Below are 20,952 nucleotides of genomic sequence, written 5' to 3' on the forward strand. Positions count from 1 at the left end.
TTTGTTTTTTCTTTGTTTTTTCTTTGTTTTTTCTTTGTTTTTTCTTTGTTTTTTCTTTGTTTTTTCTTTGTTTTTTCTTTGTTTTTTCTTTGTTTTTTCTTTGTTTTTTCTTTGTTTTTTCTTTGTTTTTTCTTTGTTTTTTCTTTGTTTTTTCTTTGTTTTTTCTTTGTTTTTTCTTTGTTTTTTCTTTGTTTTTTCTTTGTTTTTTCTTTGTTTTTTCTTTGTTTTTTCTTTGTTTTTTCTTTGTTTTTTCTTTGTTTTTTCTTTGTTTTTTCTTTGTTTTTTCTTTGTTTTTTCTTTGTTTTCTTTGTTTTTTCTTTGTTTTTTCTTTGTTTTTTCTTTGTTTTTTCTTTGTTTTTTCTTTTTTTTCTTTTTTTTTTTTTTTTTCCCCCACTTTGCAAGAGCATGAACACATGAAAAACACTAGGTAGTGCCTTGCCCACCAGAGACCCGGTGGTGGCTGCTGGACCCGTGGGATGGAGCATCCCCGGCCCCACGCTGGCGCAGCCCCCGCTGGAAGGGGAGATGATGAGAAAATGGCAGATAACTGCCCAAACCCTGCAGATGGCAAAGTACATCGTGCAAGGAGACTGGAAATTTGGAGGAAGGTCAGAAGGTGCCTTCGGAGCAGCGGGGTTGGCTCTGGATTCCCACGGAGCTGAGCGCTTGGGCTTTGGGCTCTGACCATGACCCCACGCCGTTGGGGTTGGGCCCTCTGAAGCCAAGTAGACCTTAAAATACAAGCCCAAAAATACCATGAAGTCATCTCCGCGGGTCTCTTCTCCCCTCAGCGATCCAGCCTGCTCCCAGACGCCCGCGCTCTCTGCACTGCCCTGTTTCCCTTCCAGTTCTCCTCCAACGCTGCTGTGTAAAAGCCTGATTGCCTAACACAAAATTGTCTGCTCGGGAGGGACAATGGGTGTTGAAAGAAGCAAAAGAAGAAACTACGCCTGAGAAAACAGTGTAAAATAAATACATAAATTGAGGGAGGAGACAGATTTTTTTTTTTTTTCCCTTCAGTCTTTTTATGTATCGGAAAGCAAGCATGGCGTCTTCTCTAGGCTCAGCTAGGGATTTACTCGGTCTGTCCTTGCGGGTCGTGCTTTACGTGCAGTGTGTTACCACCTTCTCCTGGACTCTCCACGCCTTTCCTGAGGTGCAGCACCCAAAAGCAGACGCCCTTCTCCAACCCGGGTCTTCCCAGTCCCCGGGGGAGAGGTCGGATTTCTCCCTGCGCCTCACGAGCAGCGGGACCCGGTACGACCCCCTGGAGCTGGCTGGGTGCGTACTCCCATGCTGACAGTCTTCAAACTCATCCTCGGGTTTGGTCCTCCCGTCTCCACCTGCTCCGTCGCGTTCTCGCTCGCTCGGCGCGCTCCGATCACAAACCTTGCCAGAGCGCAGACATGTGACATCCGCAGCTTCTCTCCGGCGCGAGGCCTGCTGCCCTGCTGGAGGCTGGAATTAGATTGGTTTGACATGATTTATTCGTGACAAATCCATATTAGTTGTTACTCATCTCCTTGTTCCGTATACTTAAAAATTCTTTGATTAATTACTCCCGTACTTTTCCCGCGACTTGATGCTGAGCTGACGGCTCCATAACATCCCTGCTTTTTCTTTCTTTTTATTTTTTTTTTTTTTCTATTTTAAGGATAGAAATCCTGTTTTCCATCTTCTAGATTTCTGGTATCACTCCAGTTCTTAGGACTCAAGTTCTCGAAGACCACATGTGTGCGCTGGCATTTGCCGGCTCGGCCTGGGACCCGGTCCTGCACCTCCCAGGATGTGGCTCGCTCTGTCTTTCCCCCCTGCCCCTGCAGCGCCTCTGCCTACGCAGGGTTAAATTATAAAGCTTCAGAAGCAAATCAGATGCCTCAATGACACATCCCTACTTTTATTTAGAAGAAGTTCTTCTGCTCTGATCACACATGCTTGTCTGAAATACATTGTAAATCAATGCGCCCTAATCCAATCTTGTGTTAATTAATTCTTTCACTTGCCTTGTACTTAGGGGAAATAGAAGAATAGATGTAAAAACCATGATAGTGAGGTTGGAGTGGCTGATTATTATTCTTTACAATAGTGTATTGATAAGAAAATGAGCATGTTCTTTTCCCATTTGCAGCACAACCTTGGGCAGGAGTTTGTTATATTAGAAAAAAGCAATTTGAAAAAATTGCTCCCTGGCTCTTGTATAGCCACTTGAAAATTGATTTATTTTGGGGTTTCCACAGCTGTGTGTGGGTTTCCACAAGACTTTATTTTCTGTTATTAAATCTGGCCGTTGAAATGTTCCTTTGATTTAATGTGAAGTGGTGTTTTATTCGATAATTCCTTATAGATATGGAGGGGAGGTCTCGCTGAAGCCAGAGAGGAATAAACAAATAAATAGATAAAGGAATGGTTTGGTGGCTACGACGTACCCACATGAGATGCCCTGGCGGTCCCTCGGGAGGTGGGTCTGTGGGGGGACTTGGCAGAGGAGGGACGTGTGGGTGCAGCTCAGGGAAACCATCCCACAAGGCCGAGGGGACGGTCCCTGTCAGGCTGACTGCAGCTTTGCGCGTCGTCTACTCAACTTCAGCATCCCCCGAGCTCATCCCCTGAGTGCTCATCCTGCCAAAAATGGGAGCCGAAGCCTCTGAGCAAGACCCATCACTGGAGAAGAGGAGCCCAGGGTGCTCTCTGCCCTGCCTGGGGACAGTCGAGGTCTCTGGAGTGGAGGAGGCAGCTCCTGAAACGTGTTTTCAGTGAGCAAAGCCAGGTGCCCCCTCATCCTCTCGCCACGCCCTGGCACCCCTGGCTGAGCAGGAAAAAAGAAAACCAGGGAAGTTCCTCCCTGACTGCAATTCCGTGCTGAAAATCTGCCTGGGCAGGCAAAGCCTGAAGTAAGTTGAAGCTGCAGTCACCTCCACGCTCTTGTCCCGGCAAAGCTCTTGTCCCCGCCGGCGTCACGCGCCAACAAGTGCCCAGCGTCGGCCCCTGTGCCGGGCAGCGCTCCGAGCTAGAGCAGACAAGAGCCCGGCCTGGCATCTAAACACAATTAAAATTAAAAAAAAAAGAAAAATGTTTTCCTTAGCAGAACGAGGCAGGAGGAGCTGCAGCCTTCTGCCTTTATTATTGAATTCTGATTTTTTGTGCCTTAACCTCTTGCTGTTCGCTACGGCTGACGCCAGCTTCACCTCCCAGTAGCAGTATGGGCTTTCTAGAGCGGCCAGTGCTCCCAGTACTGTCCCAGCATCCTCTGGGAATTTTCCTATAGAAAGTCAAAACATTTGCTCAAGGTTTTTGCATGAGTAAACAAAGCGCTCGGTGAGCTGTTTGGCCTCCGAAGTAGCATCCTTTTCTGAAAGCTCTAATCTTGGGATGAGTTTTCATTCTTTTCTTCCCCCCTGTAATTTTTTTCGGTAGTTTTTCCTGCTGGTTTTGCATCAGCCATTCCCCCCTTCAGCCCACCCACTGTCCCCCCATCTCAGAGCCCCCAGCCCCCCGCTGAGCAGCAGACCCCAGGTTAAGTGGAAGGGGCAACAGCACAGGGCATAATCCTGCTGCTAATCTCTACTTAACCACAGCAATGTGATTGAGCAAATGAACTTTTTTTTTTGGTCTCGTACAGTTGCAAAATCTTCCGTTGGGGGTAATTAATCTTCCAGGGGATGGAGGAAAGGATGCAGCAGAAGGTCAGTGGTTGGACAGAGCAAGCACAGGACAATGGCTGGAAACTGCCCCAGGGGAGGGTCAGGCTGGGCAGGAGGAGAAAATGTTTCCCAGCAAGAGTGGTCCGAGAGTGGAACAGGCTGCCCAGGGAGGGGGGAGTCCCCATCCCTGGGGGGGTTTCAGGGCCGTTGGGATGAGCTGTGGGGGATGTGGGGTAGGGGAGAACTTTGTAGAGTCGGGCTGAGGGTTGGACTCGATGATCCCGAGGGGCTTTTCCAACCTGAAGGATTCTGGGATTTTCAGGGTAATTTTCGCGCTGATCCAGGACTCGGGAACCAGGAGGCGGTTGTGTCAGTTCAGTAAAGCTGTCACATAGCCCATCAGCACTGATTTTATTCAGTTTTGTGAAGCGAGAGGTATGGAATCACTTATTCCTCATGGGTTAAAAATCAAGTTAAACAATCCTATTTTAATAAGCCCCAAATGGTCAGCAACAGGAAGGAAACCAGTGCTGATGGGGACAGCAAACGCGGTGATGGCAAATAAGAAACAAATACCAAGCCCCTGACGAGCCCCTTTCACCAAGGACCACAAGGTGCTTCATAAACAGTAATGAGTGCACACCAGGAGTTTTGCCAAAGGTGAAAATTAATCAAAACAATGTTTTTTTTCATTCTGCTGGAGCTGAGCTCAGTCCTACCTCATCTCTTCCTACTCCTGCTTCTTGACTCCGATGGGATCGCGTTGGGTTTAGCTAAGAAATGAACTGGGAGGGCTTTATAGAAAACCAAAGTCCTCTGATGGTTTCTTATGCTCCTTAATTTGACCCCAACAAGGCTTGTCAGAACATTTGGGAACCTTGTCCAGTTCCAGCCTCCTGTGCTAGAGGAGCAGGAGCTGGTGGCCGAGTTGCCCAGAGGGATGACAGGCAACTGGCAACGTAGAGGATGCTCTTGGGTACCCCAGGGGGTGATGAATTCTGCAAGCTTACCATTAGATTTTTAACAACAACAAAGTAAAAGATGGTTTTGCGATGAGTCACAGATAAAGTTGCTGAAGTTTAGGCTTGAAAAGTTTATTCCAAGACAAAAAAAAAAAAAAAAAAAAAAGCAGTCACTTCTCCTTCCAGTTGCAACAAAAGATTTTAGACCTTGTGAAATATTTCCCAAGAAGGCCTGGTTGAATTTGTTGTGACAGGGCTCCCAGAAGACCTTTGTGGTTTGGGTTGGTAATGGAAATCTTAGTCACCTTAGATAGCTTTTGAATTCTAATGGTAATTTATGGGCAGTGTGACTCCAGCAGTGTTTTTGTGTATTTTCATTTAACAACTCTGCAAATACTAGATTTGGAGCTTGTAGCAGCTGGAGTGGAGTCCCATCCTAATTTATGTTGGGTCGGGTTCAACCTTATGTGACTCTGCCGATCTCCTTCACCCTTCATTTCCCCTCCTGCTCCAGTTATGCTTCCTAATATTCTGCTTTACGCCTCCCATTTCCTTCCTGCTCCGGGCCTTGGCTCGCTGCCCTCTTTCATCTGCCTCCTGTCCTCGGAGTGAGGCGCTGCCCTCCTGCTCACACGTGCCTCCACCTCCCCGTCCCCTGTTCCCCTGGAGAAACCCCCTTCAGCCAACAGCCTTTTCGGTTTTCCTGGATGTGGGAGTCCCTGGAGCATCCCCACTTGTACCTGAATTACCCCTCAGATGGCCTCGGGCAAGTAAATGGGTATTTTCTTATGACTTTTCAGGGCAAATTCAGAATGATAGGTAGAGACCGGCACCAAATATTTTGTTAATAATTGGTGGGGATGGATTTGGCCCGTTACCTCTGCCCAAGAAGATGTTCCAGCTCTGCAATATTTCCTTAGTCCGACTGGCTTCACTACAAGTAAACAGAGCACCCAGCCAAGTCAAAAGGGCTTGTCATGGCCATGTTCACTCTGAGATGCTGGGATTGGTGCCAATTGTCAAGTCATTTTGCAAATTACATTGCTTAGTTTAGCTCTTCAAGATGCTCCTTCATTTCTGAGCCGTTCGAAGGCTCCGCCTGAGTTTGCAGGAGCCGCCGTGGCCCTAATGAGAATTTCGAGCTGGGATGCTGCAGGCAATAAGCACAGCCATAGCCCCAGCTCAGAAAAGGATAAAATTTTTAATTTGTTGGCCTAAAGTACATCGTACAGCCAGGAAGAGCCTGAGTTCTTAGGGGTATTTCCACGCCACGATCTGATGTCCGGCAGAGGATGGTTCTGGGAGTCCTGTGAGCATCGATACTTGGCTGCTCGCTCCTGTGGGCCCCCGCTCGCTGCCATCACAAGCTGGTGACAGCGTGTGATTTGTCTAATCCCATTTCTAATAGCAGTCTGGGTATCTGCAGCACGGAAAAGAGACGCCGTCGCTTGTAAAAGGTCTGGTACAATGCACAGCGAGAGACTTTTGCACCCCAACGAGAAACTTCAGTGGGTTACAGGAACTTCCAGATTTCTTGAGTGCAAATGCTCATTAGATCCAGGTGAGATTTGGAGAAAAAAAAATAAATCTAAAATCTTATATTTGTTTTTCTGGATTTAGCCTGGCTTTTGGTATACCCTCTGCTTTGCGTGCTACAGGGGATGGTTAAAATTCAGCCCCAAAGTGCAGAGCGTCCAGCTCCCTGCGCCTGCAGGATGAAACCACGTGGATTCAGCCCCGAGACCAGCCGCGCGTGTCACCCCGAGGGTCCATCTCCTGTCCCGCCCATGGCGGTGGCCACATCCGGGTGCACAGGGGGAAAAAAATATAAAAATAGGACACGCAAGTGATGCTTCACTAGGAAACTTTCCCAGGCTCTGGTGATTTGCGGCTCTTCCTGCGGCAGAGGGGACGGTGATCCCCCGGGGTGGCGGATGGGGGTACGCAGCCCTCGCCCTCCCCGTCCCTGGCCCCCACCAGGAATGGGGGGACACCCCCTCCAGCACCTCCCCTGCCCCTCAAACCCCATCCTGCTGTCTTTACCCGCTCCCCAGGCCCATCGGTGTCTGCGGAGGAGCTGGCGTGTGCGTGCCGGGGCAGCGGCCGTGGCGCGGCGGAGCAGGGCAGAGCGTGACCTCTCCTCTTATTAAAACGCGCTGACCTAATTTAACTGATGGATCTCTGGATTTACATGGGCTGTCCGCGGAATAGGCTGGCACTGACCAGATTAACTACAATTATTTGGGATTTACAGAGACTGTTTGCAGAATAAACTGGCACTGAGCAGATTAACTAACTAAAATAATTTGGGATTCAGGCAGACTTCCCGCGGCAAATAGACTGACACAAATAAAATTAAGAGAGGACCAGGGGAAATACATTTGGTCTGCTTTTTCGTTGCAGTTAAAATTTCTATATTCCCTCTTCCCACAGATCTTTCTTTTACCTTGTCCCCCCAACAAATAAAAGGTATTAAGTATATGGAGCGATCAGTCCTTCCGACCATCTCCACCATGATCAAACACAATAAGAAAACAATTACAGACGGGTCGTTTGCTCCAACATACTTGCAATCTTTTGATTTTATTTGTTGTTGGTGTTGCCCCTGGAAACACTAAGCACGCCCTGCCTGCAGCCACAAAATGATGCTCCTTTGCCTCCCAGCCCACGGTATTATTATCATGATTGACGACCTGTGACCAATTAAGAGCCTGTTGCAGGGCCTGAGGCTGAGATCAGGAGAGCCATGTGGGGCAGCCAGGGCTGGGGGGGTGGCTGCAGACCCCCCTCCCCCGGGGTATGGGACCCCCCATCCCATGGGCATGGGTGTGCTTCGCCGGAGCTTTGTGGGATGATGCCCAACCTGGGGATTGATGCTGCTGGGACACATCCCTGGAGGGAGGGGACACGGTGGCGGGGGGGGGGGGGGGGGGGGGCCACCACACCCCAAATCTTGTGCCAGGGTGATGCACAAGAGCGTGAGCCAGACCCCAAACTGCACCGACCTGGAAACAGCAGGTCTGGCTCGAGGGATTCACCTGCCCCATCTCCCCCCGGGACCTCAGTGTGGGGCTGCCCCTGACACAGCAGCTCCCCCCGGACCGGCTTTGGCAATTTTTCTCTCTAAGCCAACTTTTCGTGTCGTGCTTTTGCAGGAATCCTGTTTATCTGCATGCTCCCTCCTTCACTATGGCTATTTTAACAGCATTTTATCTTTCCTTTAGTTGCCTTTTTATTTTTCCTCATTGCATTTTCCTGGCAGGGAATTATCTCAGCATACTGACAGGCCCTTCTTTGACATAACAGGGTCTGTGCACGTTACCTGGGCGTTTCTGAGAGGGATGGGGAGAAAATCTTGACAGCACAAAGTAGCCTTGAAACAATGCTGAGGGTACGTGCAGCCAGATCCATCGCTACAGCAAAACTTCCGTGAGTTTCGCTGCTCTGCAAAGCCACAGACATCCCAAACTAGGTTAAGACTAAAGAATAAAAAATATCTGGTCGCTAGATCTAAACCACCCAGGGTGCAGCAGGGAGAGCACAAGAAAGCTTGGGACAGCTCTCCATCAGTGCTGAGGCGGGAGATGGTGTGGACGCGGGGAATAGGAGACGTGTGTCCAACCCTGTGTCCGGGCTTGTGCATCCCACAGTGCCATCTAGCGCGGTCCAGCCCGGCCGGACCCGCGGGCTCTGTCCTGCTTTCAGCTGGGATAGAGGGAATTTTCCTTCTTAGTGGCTCGAACAGTGTTTGGGGTTCAGGGGGGATCTGGGATGAGCAGAAGCTGATAACACGCTGGTGTTTGCGGTCGGTGCGGGGAGATCGAGGTCTCCCCAACTCCCCCCGTCCTGCCCGTGCGCGGGTGCACGAGAAGCTGGGAGGGGGCACGGCCAGAGCCCCGGACCCCAGTTAACCAGTGGAGTGTTCCCTGTGGTGTGAGGTCCTGCTCAGGATGGAGAGGGGGGGCGGCCAGGAAGGGGGGGTTCTCTCCCGCTTCCGGGATTGCCGTGGGGGGATCCTGGTATTTCGGGGTCGCTGGGCGGGAGCGGGCTGGGGGTCAGTCAGCGGGGGCCGAGCGATTGCGTTGTGCATTGCCCGTTTGTGCTTCTCATTCTTGTCATTGTTTTATTCTACTGCAATTCCTCAACTGGTTTTTATCTCAACCTACGAGTCTGCCTTTCCCTGTCCAACCCACCCCCTGGGTAGGGGCAGGGTGGGCGAGCAGCTGCGTGGCGTTTGGCTGCCGGCCGGCTTCAAACCACGACAAGGTCTGTGTATGAAAAAGTGGGGTTTTCCTTGCTGGAAATGACAAACATGCTCAGCGCTGCAATTCTGCAAAAATCACCTCTCCCTCCGTGCTCTGCAGCACCGGCTGGTTCGCAGGTGGGAGATGCGCTCGCCTCCTGCTCTGTCCACAGTGAGGCTGTGCCGGGGGGCGGTTGGGGGGGGCAGGGAAGGATACTCTGCTCTCCTCTGTTCTCCATGGGGTGCAGCACCCTGCCCGGGTCCGTGGGCACCGTTGGCACACGGGCTGGTAACTGGCAGAAAGACCTCGGAGGGCGAGTCATTTCGTAATCTTTTCCTGAGCGCAAGAGTCTGTTTTAAACTTCTAAATGCCACCATAAATGTAGTCAGGCATATATTTCCATACTGATACTGGATAATAAACACAGTAGGAGCCTGAAGTACCTTGAGGGATACCCTGCTGTGCTTATTATCCTGTACTTCTCCACTAATTACTAGAGCCTAAACTTTAATACTCATGGATTTGTTTACCTACCACTTTATCAGCTGCCATATCTGCTTTGCAGCTTCCCCGTGACTGCGCTGACATTGCTGCGCTTTCCCTCCCGACGGGCTGTGGTTTTGTGCTGAGCCGCCTGTTCCCGTCCCTGAGCCGTGTCACACGTGTGGCTCTAGCTCAGGAAACCGTCCCCGCCTTGCCTTGGCCGGGCCGCGGGGCACGTGGGGCTGAGGAGGTCAGATGGAGACAGCACGGAGCGTCAAAGCCACCCATGTCACTTCGGAGATGAGTTTCCACCCAGGAGCGCTGCCCATTTACCCAGAAAACATCTCTTAGCAGGAGCTGAACTCCTTAAAAATGAGCAGAAGTGGCTGCAAAGCCTGAAATAGTTGATGAATTAAACCCAAGAGGAAGGTAGCTTGAGGTGGGGAGCGCCGGGGAACGAAAACGTGTCGTCCAGATGGATGGCAGCAGCAACAATGCAGAAGCAGAGCGACGCAGTGGGGGTTGCAGAGGGCGGTTTTGGAAAAGTGGCCCAGACACGTGGGTGATGCAAACCTGCCTGGAAGGCCAGTGGCATCCTGGCTTGTGTCAGCACTGGCGTGGCCAGCAGGGACAGGGAAGGGATCTGAGCCCTGGGCTCGGCACTGGGGAGGCCGCCCCTCGCCGAGGGGGTTCAGTGTTGGGCCCCTCACCCCAAAAAGGCCATTGAATGACTCGAGCGTGGCCAGAGAAGGGCAACGGAGCTGGGGCAGGGTCTGGAGCACAGGTCTGCTGGGGAGCGGCTGGGGGAACTGGGGGGGTTCAGTCTGGAGAAGAGGAGGCTGAGGGGAGACCTCCTGCAGGTCCCTGTGATGGGGGTCAGGCAAATATTGTGCGATGTGACGAGGACCAGGTGGGCAGGAGAACCAGCCGTGGGGGGAAAGAGGGTGATGGAGGGATTTGATCCTGTGGGATAAAAGCTACTGCCATCCCACGGGAGGCTACCCTGGGGCTGCCAACAGTCCTCACTGCCCTTCTCCTCTGGCTGGCAGGCCAGGCACCACCACTCCACCCCATTTAGCCGGCAAAATTCAAAGCATTCGCGTCCAATAAATTGGATTATCGCCCTTTTGTTGGATTAAGATGAATGACTTTCCAAATTCTTGGCCTGTTTACTTTGGCTGCGCTCGAATCCTGTGAACTCGGCTTCTGATAACCACGTTAGAAAGAGGGATATGTGGAAAAAAGATGGAAATAGAGATGTGTAATCACCAAATGGCTTTCTGGTTGGCTTTTGGTTTATGTCAGAGCTCAGAGTCCATCCATAATTACCTTCATTACTCTTGACCTGAGAACAAACTCAAAGGCACTTTTAAAAGAGATTAATAAAAGGATTTCTGAGGAGGAGAAGACATTGTGAATCATTCTCATGTCTGTCCCACATAAATTGAATCAAGCGTCTGTGCGGCAGCCGGGGCCGTCTGTCTGCCGCCCGCCCGGCTCCGGCCCTGCGTGGGGCAGAGGGGCTCCCCGCAACCCCCCGCCTTTGGGCCCCGTCACCCACGCTGCAAATCCACCTTCAGATGTCAAATACCAACCGTCGAGTCGCGTCCCCAGCCAGAAAACCACCATCTGAAACCCCCAAACCAGGCAGCAAACTGCATCCTCCACCTTCATTTCCACGGAGCCAGCTCAGGACCAGGCGCCGGTTATTTGCCCGGTGGGGAAGGCAACGGCTGTTTTTCCCTCGAGATGGGCAACCCCTGGGTGACGCTGCCCTCAGCCACCTTTTCTCAGGTCCTTGCATCCTCGAGGCACGGATGGCCAGACCCAGAGAGCTTTGCAAAGCGGGTGAGCGCCGCGCAAAGGCACAATTGTCCAGCGGCAGCGCCCAAACCACGCGGCAAGGTTGCAGGAGGCCAGATGTGCCCAGCGAGCCCCCGCACCCACCTACGCTGGTTTATTTTCCGCTCTTGGTGTGGAGATAGGTCCCACCCGACTGTCCCAGAGCCTTTGGGGAGAGGATGGGCTGCTCCTGCAGCGGAGCATCCCTGCCCAGAGGTGCTTTACATCATCACCTTGTCCAGCTCGGGGAGGGCAGGAGGAGCGGGCAGCCGCTCTGCACGGGGACTTATGAAACCCTCAGAGCCGGTGCCAGCAGAGCTCATCGGTGCATACGGCATCTCTGGAATATCATCCAGTCCTGCCCTCAGTCTCCAGTCAGATAAAGCAGAGCAAGTTGCCCAGGACCATGTCCAGAGAGCTTTGGAATAGCTTCAAGGGTGGAGAGGCCACAGCCTCGCCGAGAACGTGGTCCTACCGTCCATCCATTCCCATAAATAAATTAAAAAAAAAAAAAAGAGAATTAAAGAGGGTTTGTTGGCATTTTGATTGTGAAATGAGCAGTGATACGTGCATGCCAGTGACTGCGGGTGTTTTGGGGATGGCCAAGAAGGTGATAAGCATGACCATTCCCACAATTTAAAAAAAAAAAAAAAAAAAAAAGAGAATTAAAGTGGGATGGTTTGCATTTTGATTGTGAAATCACCAGTGATACGTGCATGCCAGTAACTGTGGGTGTTTTGGGGATGGTCAAGGTGGTGATGAGCATGACTGGGACTCCAATTGCAACAGGACCCACCAGCGCTCCATGTAGTACAGAAATGTACTTTTATTTTCTCTCACTTCCCCCTGCCAGGAGCTGAGCTCTCCTCAGCCCTCAGCCCAGGTCCTGGGAGCTACTCACAGTTTGGAGCGAGCTGCCAGGGCCGTGAGTGCGGGCAGGGAGAGCAGTGCATCCACCTCTCAGTGAAGCAAACCCCGTGCTCCCAGTAAACACTGGTGTGAGCAAATGTCCAGCGAAAGGCAAGAGGTCAAGGCGTGCCCCCAGTGAGGTCATTATCACTGTAATACTCCCAGCAGCTAATTATCAATGCAAATGATGGCTCTGCCCAGGAAGGTCTGCGCCCCACCAGGGTCAAACAGGATGCTGTGCTATTTTGGGGGTGTCAGGCAGAGCTGTGAGCAAAGTAAAGGCTTTGGGGAGGAATTTCCACTTACTGCTGTCCATATGTGCGTGGGGAGAAACGACTTGATACGGAACTTCAAAGCAGGATGGGGACCGGCCTGGTGCGGGGAAAGGTGCTGAGCGATGCTCCGACACGGCAAGAGGGTGCCCCGGGGAAACTTGGCAAAATTGAGTCGACCCCACCGTCACGCATGAAAACTGGAGGGGAAGACTTCTGGGCATGCAGCCTGGGCCCAGCCGGTTGCCAGCACGTGTGAGGTTATTGCCACGGAGGCCACGTGGAAGCAGAAGTGGCCGGGTCCGCTCGCCGCGCCCCAGCTTGGGCACCCCGTCTCCCCCTCACCTGCAGCACCTCTTTGGGCAGCTCAGGCGGGAGAAAACCTGTGAGAGCCCCAACTCCTTCTTCAAGCCTGGCCCAGGGCGTCTGCTACGATCTATCTTGCAAAAATAGTGCATCTATTTTGGGGGTTAAGCCATCTGCTCACCTTGTTTCTGTTCGGAGAGGAATTAATTACAGGCCGTCTCCTTTACCAGAAACAGAACCTGCCTAATGGGTTTATTATCAGAACCTGTTTCTAAAGGGTGTCCCGTCCCCATCTGATGCAGCAAGCTAATTACAAAAGCTGGTTTTGATTAACTTGAAAGGTATTGTGACATCCAGCTTTGAACATCTGGAATGAAAAATGGGATTGCTTTTAAAAAGGAACTACCCGAGACAGCTAACAAGGCGGTAGGAATACATTATTTTGTTAAAGACAATACGATCACCACAGCACTCCTAAGACATGTGCTAATCCTCCCGGTGATCACTGCTTACCTCCTTCTGCATTTGTCTTTATCCTTCCCAACACTCCCTGCAACAAGGAAGGTGTTTTATAGGCGCAAGCAACACAACGTAATAAAAAGGGACTTTAACGCTAATTCATGACTCTGGGCTGTGGGAGTTACTTGTGTAGTACAAATGAAGGAGGCTGAAGGAGAGCTGGCAGCAGGTAGAGCAGGCAGAAGGCAGGACCCCTGCCTGCAGCTCAGCAGAGGGTCCCCAGGGCTCTCCCAGGGCACGGGGTCTGGTGGCAGCAGCACAAGAACCAGCCAGGAGCAGCTTTCACGCCAGCGAGAAAAACGAAAGGGAACCAGACGACAAACTGTTGAAAGCAAAACCACAGAAATTATTGAAGAAAAGGCGTGTGACACCCACCAGGAAGGAAATGGGGAAGAACAACAAGACCAACATAAAAATGCTGGGAATTAGAAAAAAAAAAAAAAAAAGAAATAAAAAAAATATCAAAGGGCACCCTTCAGGCAAAGGAAAAACTTCCTTCCTCCCCCAGTGGCTGCTGACACTGGGTCTGGGTCCCCGTGGCTGGGTTTTAGGCGGTGTCTCAGGCCAGGCCTGGAACACGAGGCACTAAAACAAGACCCCTTGCTTCAGGAAAGCCTGACTCGTGCTCAGCTCTGCAAGGCAGATGCCCCGGGGAGTGCGCACAGCTGTCACTGCTCTGGATGTGACCAGATCCTGCCCGTCCCCACCCGCAGCCCAACACCCAGTATCTTCCCAGACTGAAGGAGGAGAGTTCTTGTGTCCCTCCAGTTCCCCCCAGCCAAAATCCAGGTCAGAGAGCTTGGAGATTTTTGGGCCCCTCACCCCAAAAAGGCCATTGAATGACTCGAGCGTGGCCAGAGAAGGGCAACGGAGCTGGGGCAGGGTCTGGAGCACAGGTCTGCTGGGGAGCGGCTGGGGGAACTGGGGGGGTTCAGTGTGGAGAAGAGGAGGCTGAGGGGAGACCTCCTGGCCCTCTGCAACTCCCTGCCAGGAGGGGGCAGAGACGGGGGATGAGTCTCTGGAGCCAAGGCCCCAGCGCCAGGCCCCGAGGGAATGGCCTCAAGCTGCCCAGGGCAGGGTCAGGCTGGCTCTGAGGAAGGATTTCTGTGCAGAAGGGGCTGTTGGGCGTTGGAATGGGCTGCCCAGGGCAGGGGGGAGTCCCCGGGATCCCTGGAGGGGTTGAAGAGTCGGGCTGAGCCAGCGCTGAGGGATCTGGGGGAGTTGGGAACGGTCAGGGGGAGGGTCATGGTTGGGCTGGAGGAGCTGCAAGGGCTTTTCCAACGAAGGTGATTCTGTGAGTCCCCTGGCCTGTGCCAGTAGCACCTAACACTGCAATGACCAAAACTATTCCATGAAAGAGCCATAAAGTCTATGCTGACTGTTTCCAGCCCATCCCACATGTTCGCTGCACCGAGGAGCGGGACCAGTCCCTGTGCACTCGCAGGAACGTCGCCGGCAGGAGCAGCGCGTTCTGCTGCGAGTGCTACAGGTATTTTGCATTCACCAGTTTTGCTTCTTTTTTTTTTGTTTGTTTGTTTGTTTGTTTTCACTCCTGGGAGAGCTAATTACAAACAATTTAATTAAGATCTCTCACTCATTAATGTTCTAGTAGTTCAGTAAGTTCGGGTTCGCTCAGCAGGTTGCAGAGGTTTTATTCTATCCGTTATCCCCCCATTAACTCAGCCGGTGTCAGCGGTGTGTTGGCTTCTCCCCCGCGGCCCCGTGGAGCTGCACAGTTCAAAATCCCCTCAAGTGACTGGTCCTGGGACACCTCTATTTTGGGGTGGCACAGAACCCCCTCACCCGGCTCTGTCCCCATGGGGTGCTCAACTGATGCACCCCAGCGTCACGCCATCAAGCACTACCCCAGGGAAATGTTAAAGTTTGGTGTTAAACAAAGTGAAGAGGTAAAAAAACTCACTTTGTGAGAAGGTACCTGGAAGGTTTAAAAAAAAAAAAAAAAAAAGGTGAGAAAGGAAGGGGTTTGGGGACACACTGGAACCACTTCCTTGGGTATCAGCACACCAGCGCAGGGGAAAGCGATATCTGAGAATTAAAGCCTCTGGAAAGTCGGGAAAAAGCCATCACAAGTCGTTGAGAAAAGAGAGGAAATGTATTTTTAGTCCATTTAGAAATCTGGTTTGGTTTTGTTTTGAATTAGCTTAAAAATCTGCTTTGGGTTTGGCTAATGCTTTCAGTTCGGCGCGAAGCTCTTGAGCAACGTGCCAGCACCACATCCCAGCCGGCGGCCACGTCTCCAGTGGAACAGCCTCAAGCACCCCCCACCGCTGCCGCCAGCTTGATGAACTTCGTTAATTTGGGTGCTGGAGGGGGACCTTGAAGAGCAGCATCCCCAAGACACATTTTTCAAACCGCAATAAAAGCCAAGTGACCCGTCAGCCAACGTCGTGCTCCGGCGTCTGCCCCATGGAGGCTGGGGGGGGGAATCCTCTGGCACGTGGAGCTGGGTTTCTCCTGCTCGTGGCCGGGCAGGATACGTGTAGCAACTTTTTTGTTTGGTTTTCCTTTGCTTTTCCAGTAAGTGGGCAAACGGCACATATCTATATCTATTAGATCAGCCGCGCCTGCTCTCACAGCTGGCTGTCAAGTGGAAATGAATACAGAAATCATTAAAAACGGTCTCGCAGGAGGCCATAGGCCAACGGTATTTTATTGTGATTTAATGAAAAACCGAAGCACCGCGAGCACACGGCGCAATTCTCTTTTCATAACGATTGATTATGGCTTTATACTCAGTGAATTCTCTTCTCCTAACGATTGATTATGGGTTTAGACTCGGTGAATTCTCTTCTCGTAACGATTGATTATGGGTTTATACTCAGCAATATGCTGCTCCGTGGCGTGGGGAGGTGGCTCGGTCACACCCTGCCCTGTGCCACGGTTCGGGTCACCGGTCCCTGCAGGGATGTCAGGATGAAAAGGTTTTTTCCAAGTCCCCGCCTCCCTGTGGCTTTTAATCAAATGAAGCAATGGCATTTTATGATATGAAATATATAATTTCACAGGGGAGGTTTAGACTGGACATTAGGAAAAAATGTTTCCCAGCAAGAGTGGTCCGAGAGTGGAACAGGCTGCCCAGGGAGGGGGGAGTCCCCATCCCTGGGGGGGTTTCAGGGCCGTTGGGATGAGCTGTGGGGGGATGTGGGGTAGGGGAGAACTTTGTAGAGTCGGGCTGAGGGTTGGACTCGATGATCCCGAGGGGCTTTTCCAACCTGAATGATTCTGTGAAATCTCATCTTTTAGGGTGGCTGGAACACAACACGCCGCTTTGCACCCGACCAAAGTTAACTTGTATTTGGGGCATCATCACACTTTACCCCTCCGGTGCTCAGGGTGAGCAGAGATTCTGCGACTGAGCATCACCAGGAGAGTCACCCACGTGCAACCACACACAACGAGCTGCTCTGGCTGCTTTTATTTACAGCGGCTGCTTCGCAAAGAGACAAACCTCGGCGGAACGCTGCGCAAGGGCAGGCAGATGTCCAGCAACATCCGGACCGACCTGCTTGGAACCCAGCCTTCCTGCTCTACACAATTCACAGAATCCCAGAATCATCTCGGTTGGAAAAGACCTTGAAGATCATCCAGTCCAACTATTAAGCAGTAGCGCTAAAGCTCGGAACAAGGGGAAGCTGCCTTGGGTTGGCAGCTAAAATCCACCTCCTAATGCCTCGTGGAACGAATGCGAAGGTGCAAAAACTGCACAGAGCTCAGGTTGACATTGGAACATTTAAATCTTGTATCGTATTCACCCTAATGCCTCACATCTGCTTTGGATTTCAGTGTTGTCTGCATAATTCTTAGCAGAGCAGCACATTTGCAATACAGGAAAAAAAAAAAAAAAATAAAGATTTCATGTAGAGTTATCACAGTCTCTCTCCCCGGCTTGGGAAATGTTTGTCTCTGCAGCTGAATAAGCCATTAAACTTGGAAGAAAACTTGCTTTGGTGCGAGATGAAAAGCTCTCTCTTGAGAGGAGAGGAAGAGGCTGGAGGACCGGGATGCTCCTTCACGCACGTGGGGCGGTGGGCTCAGAGCTGCTGGCGGGGGCAAACAAATTCAATGTCCCATTTCTAGATGCCCGCGATGAAAAAACTGATGCCCGTGGGCAACTTTGCAGGAAAGACTTAACTTTTGTGCTGGGATTTGTCAGAGTTTAGCTCTGCAGGGGGGCTGCCCTTGGAGTCATGCCAATAACCGGGGAAAACTCCAGAACAACTCTATATAAACTGTTGTTCTGACTAGAACTTGGAAGTGGAAGGTGTCCCAATTCAAGGAAATTTGAGGCATCCTCTAAAGGATAAGGATCACAAGGCTGGGTAGGAAAACCAACGGGAACGGCGCATGCGTGGACAGACGTAGAAACATCCACAGATGTAGGAGAATGAGCTAAATATCTGTGTGCAGGGGAGGCCTACGGATGAACTATGTGCCTGGAAACGACTTCTGTCTGTAAAAACATCCAGGGAGATGCACGGAAGTTAGAGGAGTTGCAGCCTCTTCCCAGGAGGGTCAGTGCCTGCGGGGACAGGAGCAAGCTGTCTCTATCCCACGTACGGTTTGGATCCTTCAAGGGTTTAAAGAGGAAAAATAAAAAGGTTAGAAGCACAGAAAACAAGGCAGAGGCAGAAAAAAAATGCGTAATGACTGCTTGACCTTGGGTTGCCCCAAAGCCCAGGGCCTTGAACTTCCCAATGGGCACAACACCACCCGACGGAGCTCGACCACAAAACGTTTGACCAAGCACTTCTGGATTTCACCAGGAGATGAATCTTTTCTGCCGGGATATGAATTTATTTCCAACTGAAGTGAATTCAAAACACCGCAGAAGAAAATGATGTCAGTGCTGGTGTCTAATCTCCAAGACGAGCGATATACTGTGAAAGGGTGGTGAGGGAGTTGCTAAATACAACAACCATACAGAGGGAAAAAGAGATGTTTAGGGAGTCACCTGCAGCCTTGATTGAAAAATCAGAGTTACATTAGAATTTTTCCTATTTAATTATCTGGCAGATAATATCACTTAGATTGAGTTTCGTATCTGAGCAAATTAGTTGTGCCACTATTATTAAAACCTACTTAGGAAACGCAATCTGTGAAAACTACCACTTGGAGGCTTAACACGTGCTAGGAACAGAACTGGAGAGGTTTGCTTTTATTTAATTCTTTTTTGTGTGTGTGAAAATGAGCTAAAGTAACTTTACGATATCGATAGATGTAATGTGAGTGAATCCAAATTATCTCTTCATTAAAAATTGCTTTTCCATCGAGCAGCAAAGTTGGTCTGAAAAAATTTAACAAGGTCATGGCCAGGCTTCAGCCCACGGGAGCTGAGTCCCCTCTGCTACCGCCCCAGACACGGCATTAAATAGAATTTTTGTGTATTATCCACACAGGGCTCTCTTCTTGAAGGGCTCTCGCTCTTCAAGATGCAACCAATGTTATGGAAAATGAAAAAATTTCTTCTCCAAAGTTTAATACATTGTTATATAAATGGAAGCGGGGGCCAGGCCGGAGCAATCATCATTTTCCACCCTTCCTGGTGCCATCCAGGTGAGGAAAGCGGCAGCCTTTGCCATCACGTCGCCAAGGCTCCGCTTGGAGCCCATCCCTCCCGCTCTTCCTCTGCCTGCTGGAGCCCTCGGGCCATCTTCAGCTTGGTGAAGGAAAAGCTTCACCAACATCTGAATTGTTGCACAGCTGCGGGCTGCACTACAGATTCATTTTGTTCTGCAGTTTTGAATTGCTTATTTTATGCTCCAACCGGATTTTAAATTTTTTTTTCCCCCTCCAAATGAGTGCTGTTTCCTGCCCTTCTTCATTTGCAGAAGTAATCAGTGTGGGCTTTTGCAGATTTTTCCATTTCAGCAAATATCCTGAAAGTGGTCTGGCTGCCAGCCCCGTCCACCCCAGACAGCTCCGGCTCTGCGGGACGTGGGGAAGGGCTGGAAGGACTTTGGGGTCAGCACTGCTCGCCACGAGTGGGGATGAACCCCCCAATTCCCTACTGGGGAGAAGAGCCCTAAACCCCACCAGGGTGATGATTTCCACTGTGAGCAATGAGATGAAACACCAGAGGTCTTGTTACGGGCTGAAAACATGGGGAGCTCTGGGGGAGCACGGGGAGGGGATCACACAGGCACGAGTCCAGCCAACACAAGGCTACAAAAAAAAAAAAAAAAAAGGAAAAGTATCAGCTGTAAAAAGCCACGATGGTTTGCAGTTTGATGGATGCCTGGTCTGGCTTGGGGCAGGGAGCAGGGGCAGGGGTCGGCACCTCATTTCACCCTGCACTGTTTTCTTCTCCTTTCTCACCCTTTTTTTTCCGATATGAGAATCCTCTCCCCCTCCACACATGAAGGGAGGTGTTGCAGCCATCTCGAGCACATGCAAAGGCCAAACACAACTAAAATTATGGCACTATCAGGAGCCCTTGGCAAATCTTTCACCTTAAGGCTCCCTGGCTTTTTTTTTTTTTTTTTTTTTTTTTTTTTTTGGTCTGTAAATGCCCCATTCACAAGGTGAATCGTGTCACCAAGCTTGATAACACGAGGCACCACAGGCTCCCAAACCACTTCATTGCAAAATGTTCTGTTGTTTCACAGTTTTACGTGTCTCACACCTTCAGACCCACTTCTCAGCCACCTTCGGAGCTGAGTTATCCCAGATTAAATGCAATTCCAACCCTTTTTACTCGACCTCTTCTGCTGAAGGATTTCAAGGCTGCGGCCGGCAGCTTGACCTGATGCTGGTCCTACAGCCCCGCGTGGGGAAGGGCCTGTGATGTGGGGAAGAGCCTGTGATGAGGGGAAGGATGAGGGACTGCTGGCTGTCTGCTGCTGGCCAGGATGAAGGCAGGTCCCCTCTGGGGTTTTACAGGGATTTCTTAGGGATTTAGCGCTGGAAACTGGTGGGTTGGGGTAATGACATGACCCAGTGGGTGCAGTTTCTGTGCTGATGCCCCTCGCGAGCTGGAGTTGCTGCTTCTTCTCCAGTACAGGTGCTTACAGGTGGGGCTGGAGGTCAGGATAGAATCATAGAATCACTGAGTATCTCAAGTTGGAAGGATCCATAATCAAGGCCAAGTCCCAAAGGGAAAGGATTCCCTTCGGAGACCTGCACCCTCCTGTTCCCCCAGCAAAGCCCATGTGGGACCCCAGCCAGGGGTGGGAGGCATCTCCATCGAGGGGAGGGACCCCCACACTGTGCCACACAAGATGCCTCCTCCTGACAGCATTTCTTGGGATCATCCTGATGTAAAACTGGCTCAAAAACCCGGCGGGCAGCTGCCATGAGAGGGGTCAGGGCTGGCAGCAGGCCGGGGCTGCCCCGCTGTCCCGTCTCTCCTGGGCGACGGCATCTCCATCGCTGTGGAAAAGAGTTTGCTGCTGGCCCATGGATGAGGCTGGATTTTTTAAAATGGAACCAAAAGTGGATAATTTAAATTTTTTTTAAAATTGTGAGTCTTAAAATACATGTGCAGGCTTCAGTGTTATTCTATACTCTTAATATTAAGATACGCATATTAACTTTTTAGCTGACATAAGGAAATACCATTTCAAAGCACTGCAAATTTAGATAAACTCCTCACATTTTGATGTCATCCATTCTGTACAAAACAAGTGGTATTTACAGGAATACTTCTCTATGTAATTACACAATTATTAAAAACATAGTAGTGAAGTAGGAGCTTTTATCAAGCCATTCAAATTAGAGCTGTTTCATTCTAATCACTATCTACTTGAATACGTAT

At 50.7% G+C, this 20,952-nt stretch overlaps 1 protein-coding gene across 1 annotated transcript in view; it reads left to right on the forward strand.

The window, feature by feature from the left end:
- The first annotated feature begins 1,045 nt into the window (after positions 1-1,045).
- Positions 1,046-20,952, forward strand: part of CCDC68 (coiled-coil domain containing 68) — a 49,651-nt gene continuing 29,744 nt past the window's right edge. The window contains exon 1 of the mRNA XM_074931464.1: positions 1,046-1,281. Coding sequence (XP_074787565.1) covers positions 1,046-1,281 — 236 coding nt within the window. The remainder of the gene's footprint in view (positions 1,282-20,952) is intronic.

The sequence above is a fragment of the Athene noctua genome, chromosome Z (assembly GCF_965140245.1).
Source record: "Athene noctua chromosome Z, bAthNoc1.hap1.1, whole genome shotgun sequence".
NCBI classification, from domain to species: domain Eukaryota; kingdom Metazoa; phylum Chordata; class Aves; order Strigiformes; family Strigidae; genus Athene; species Athene noctua.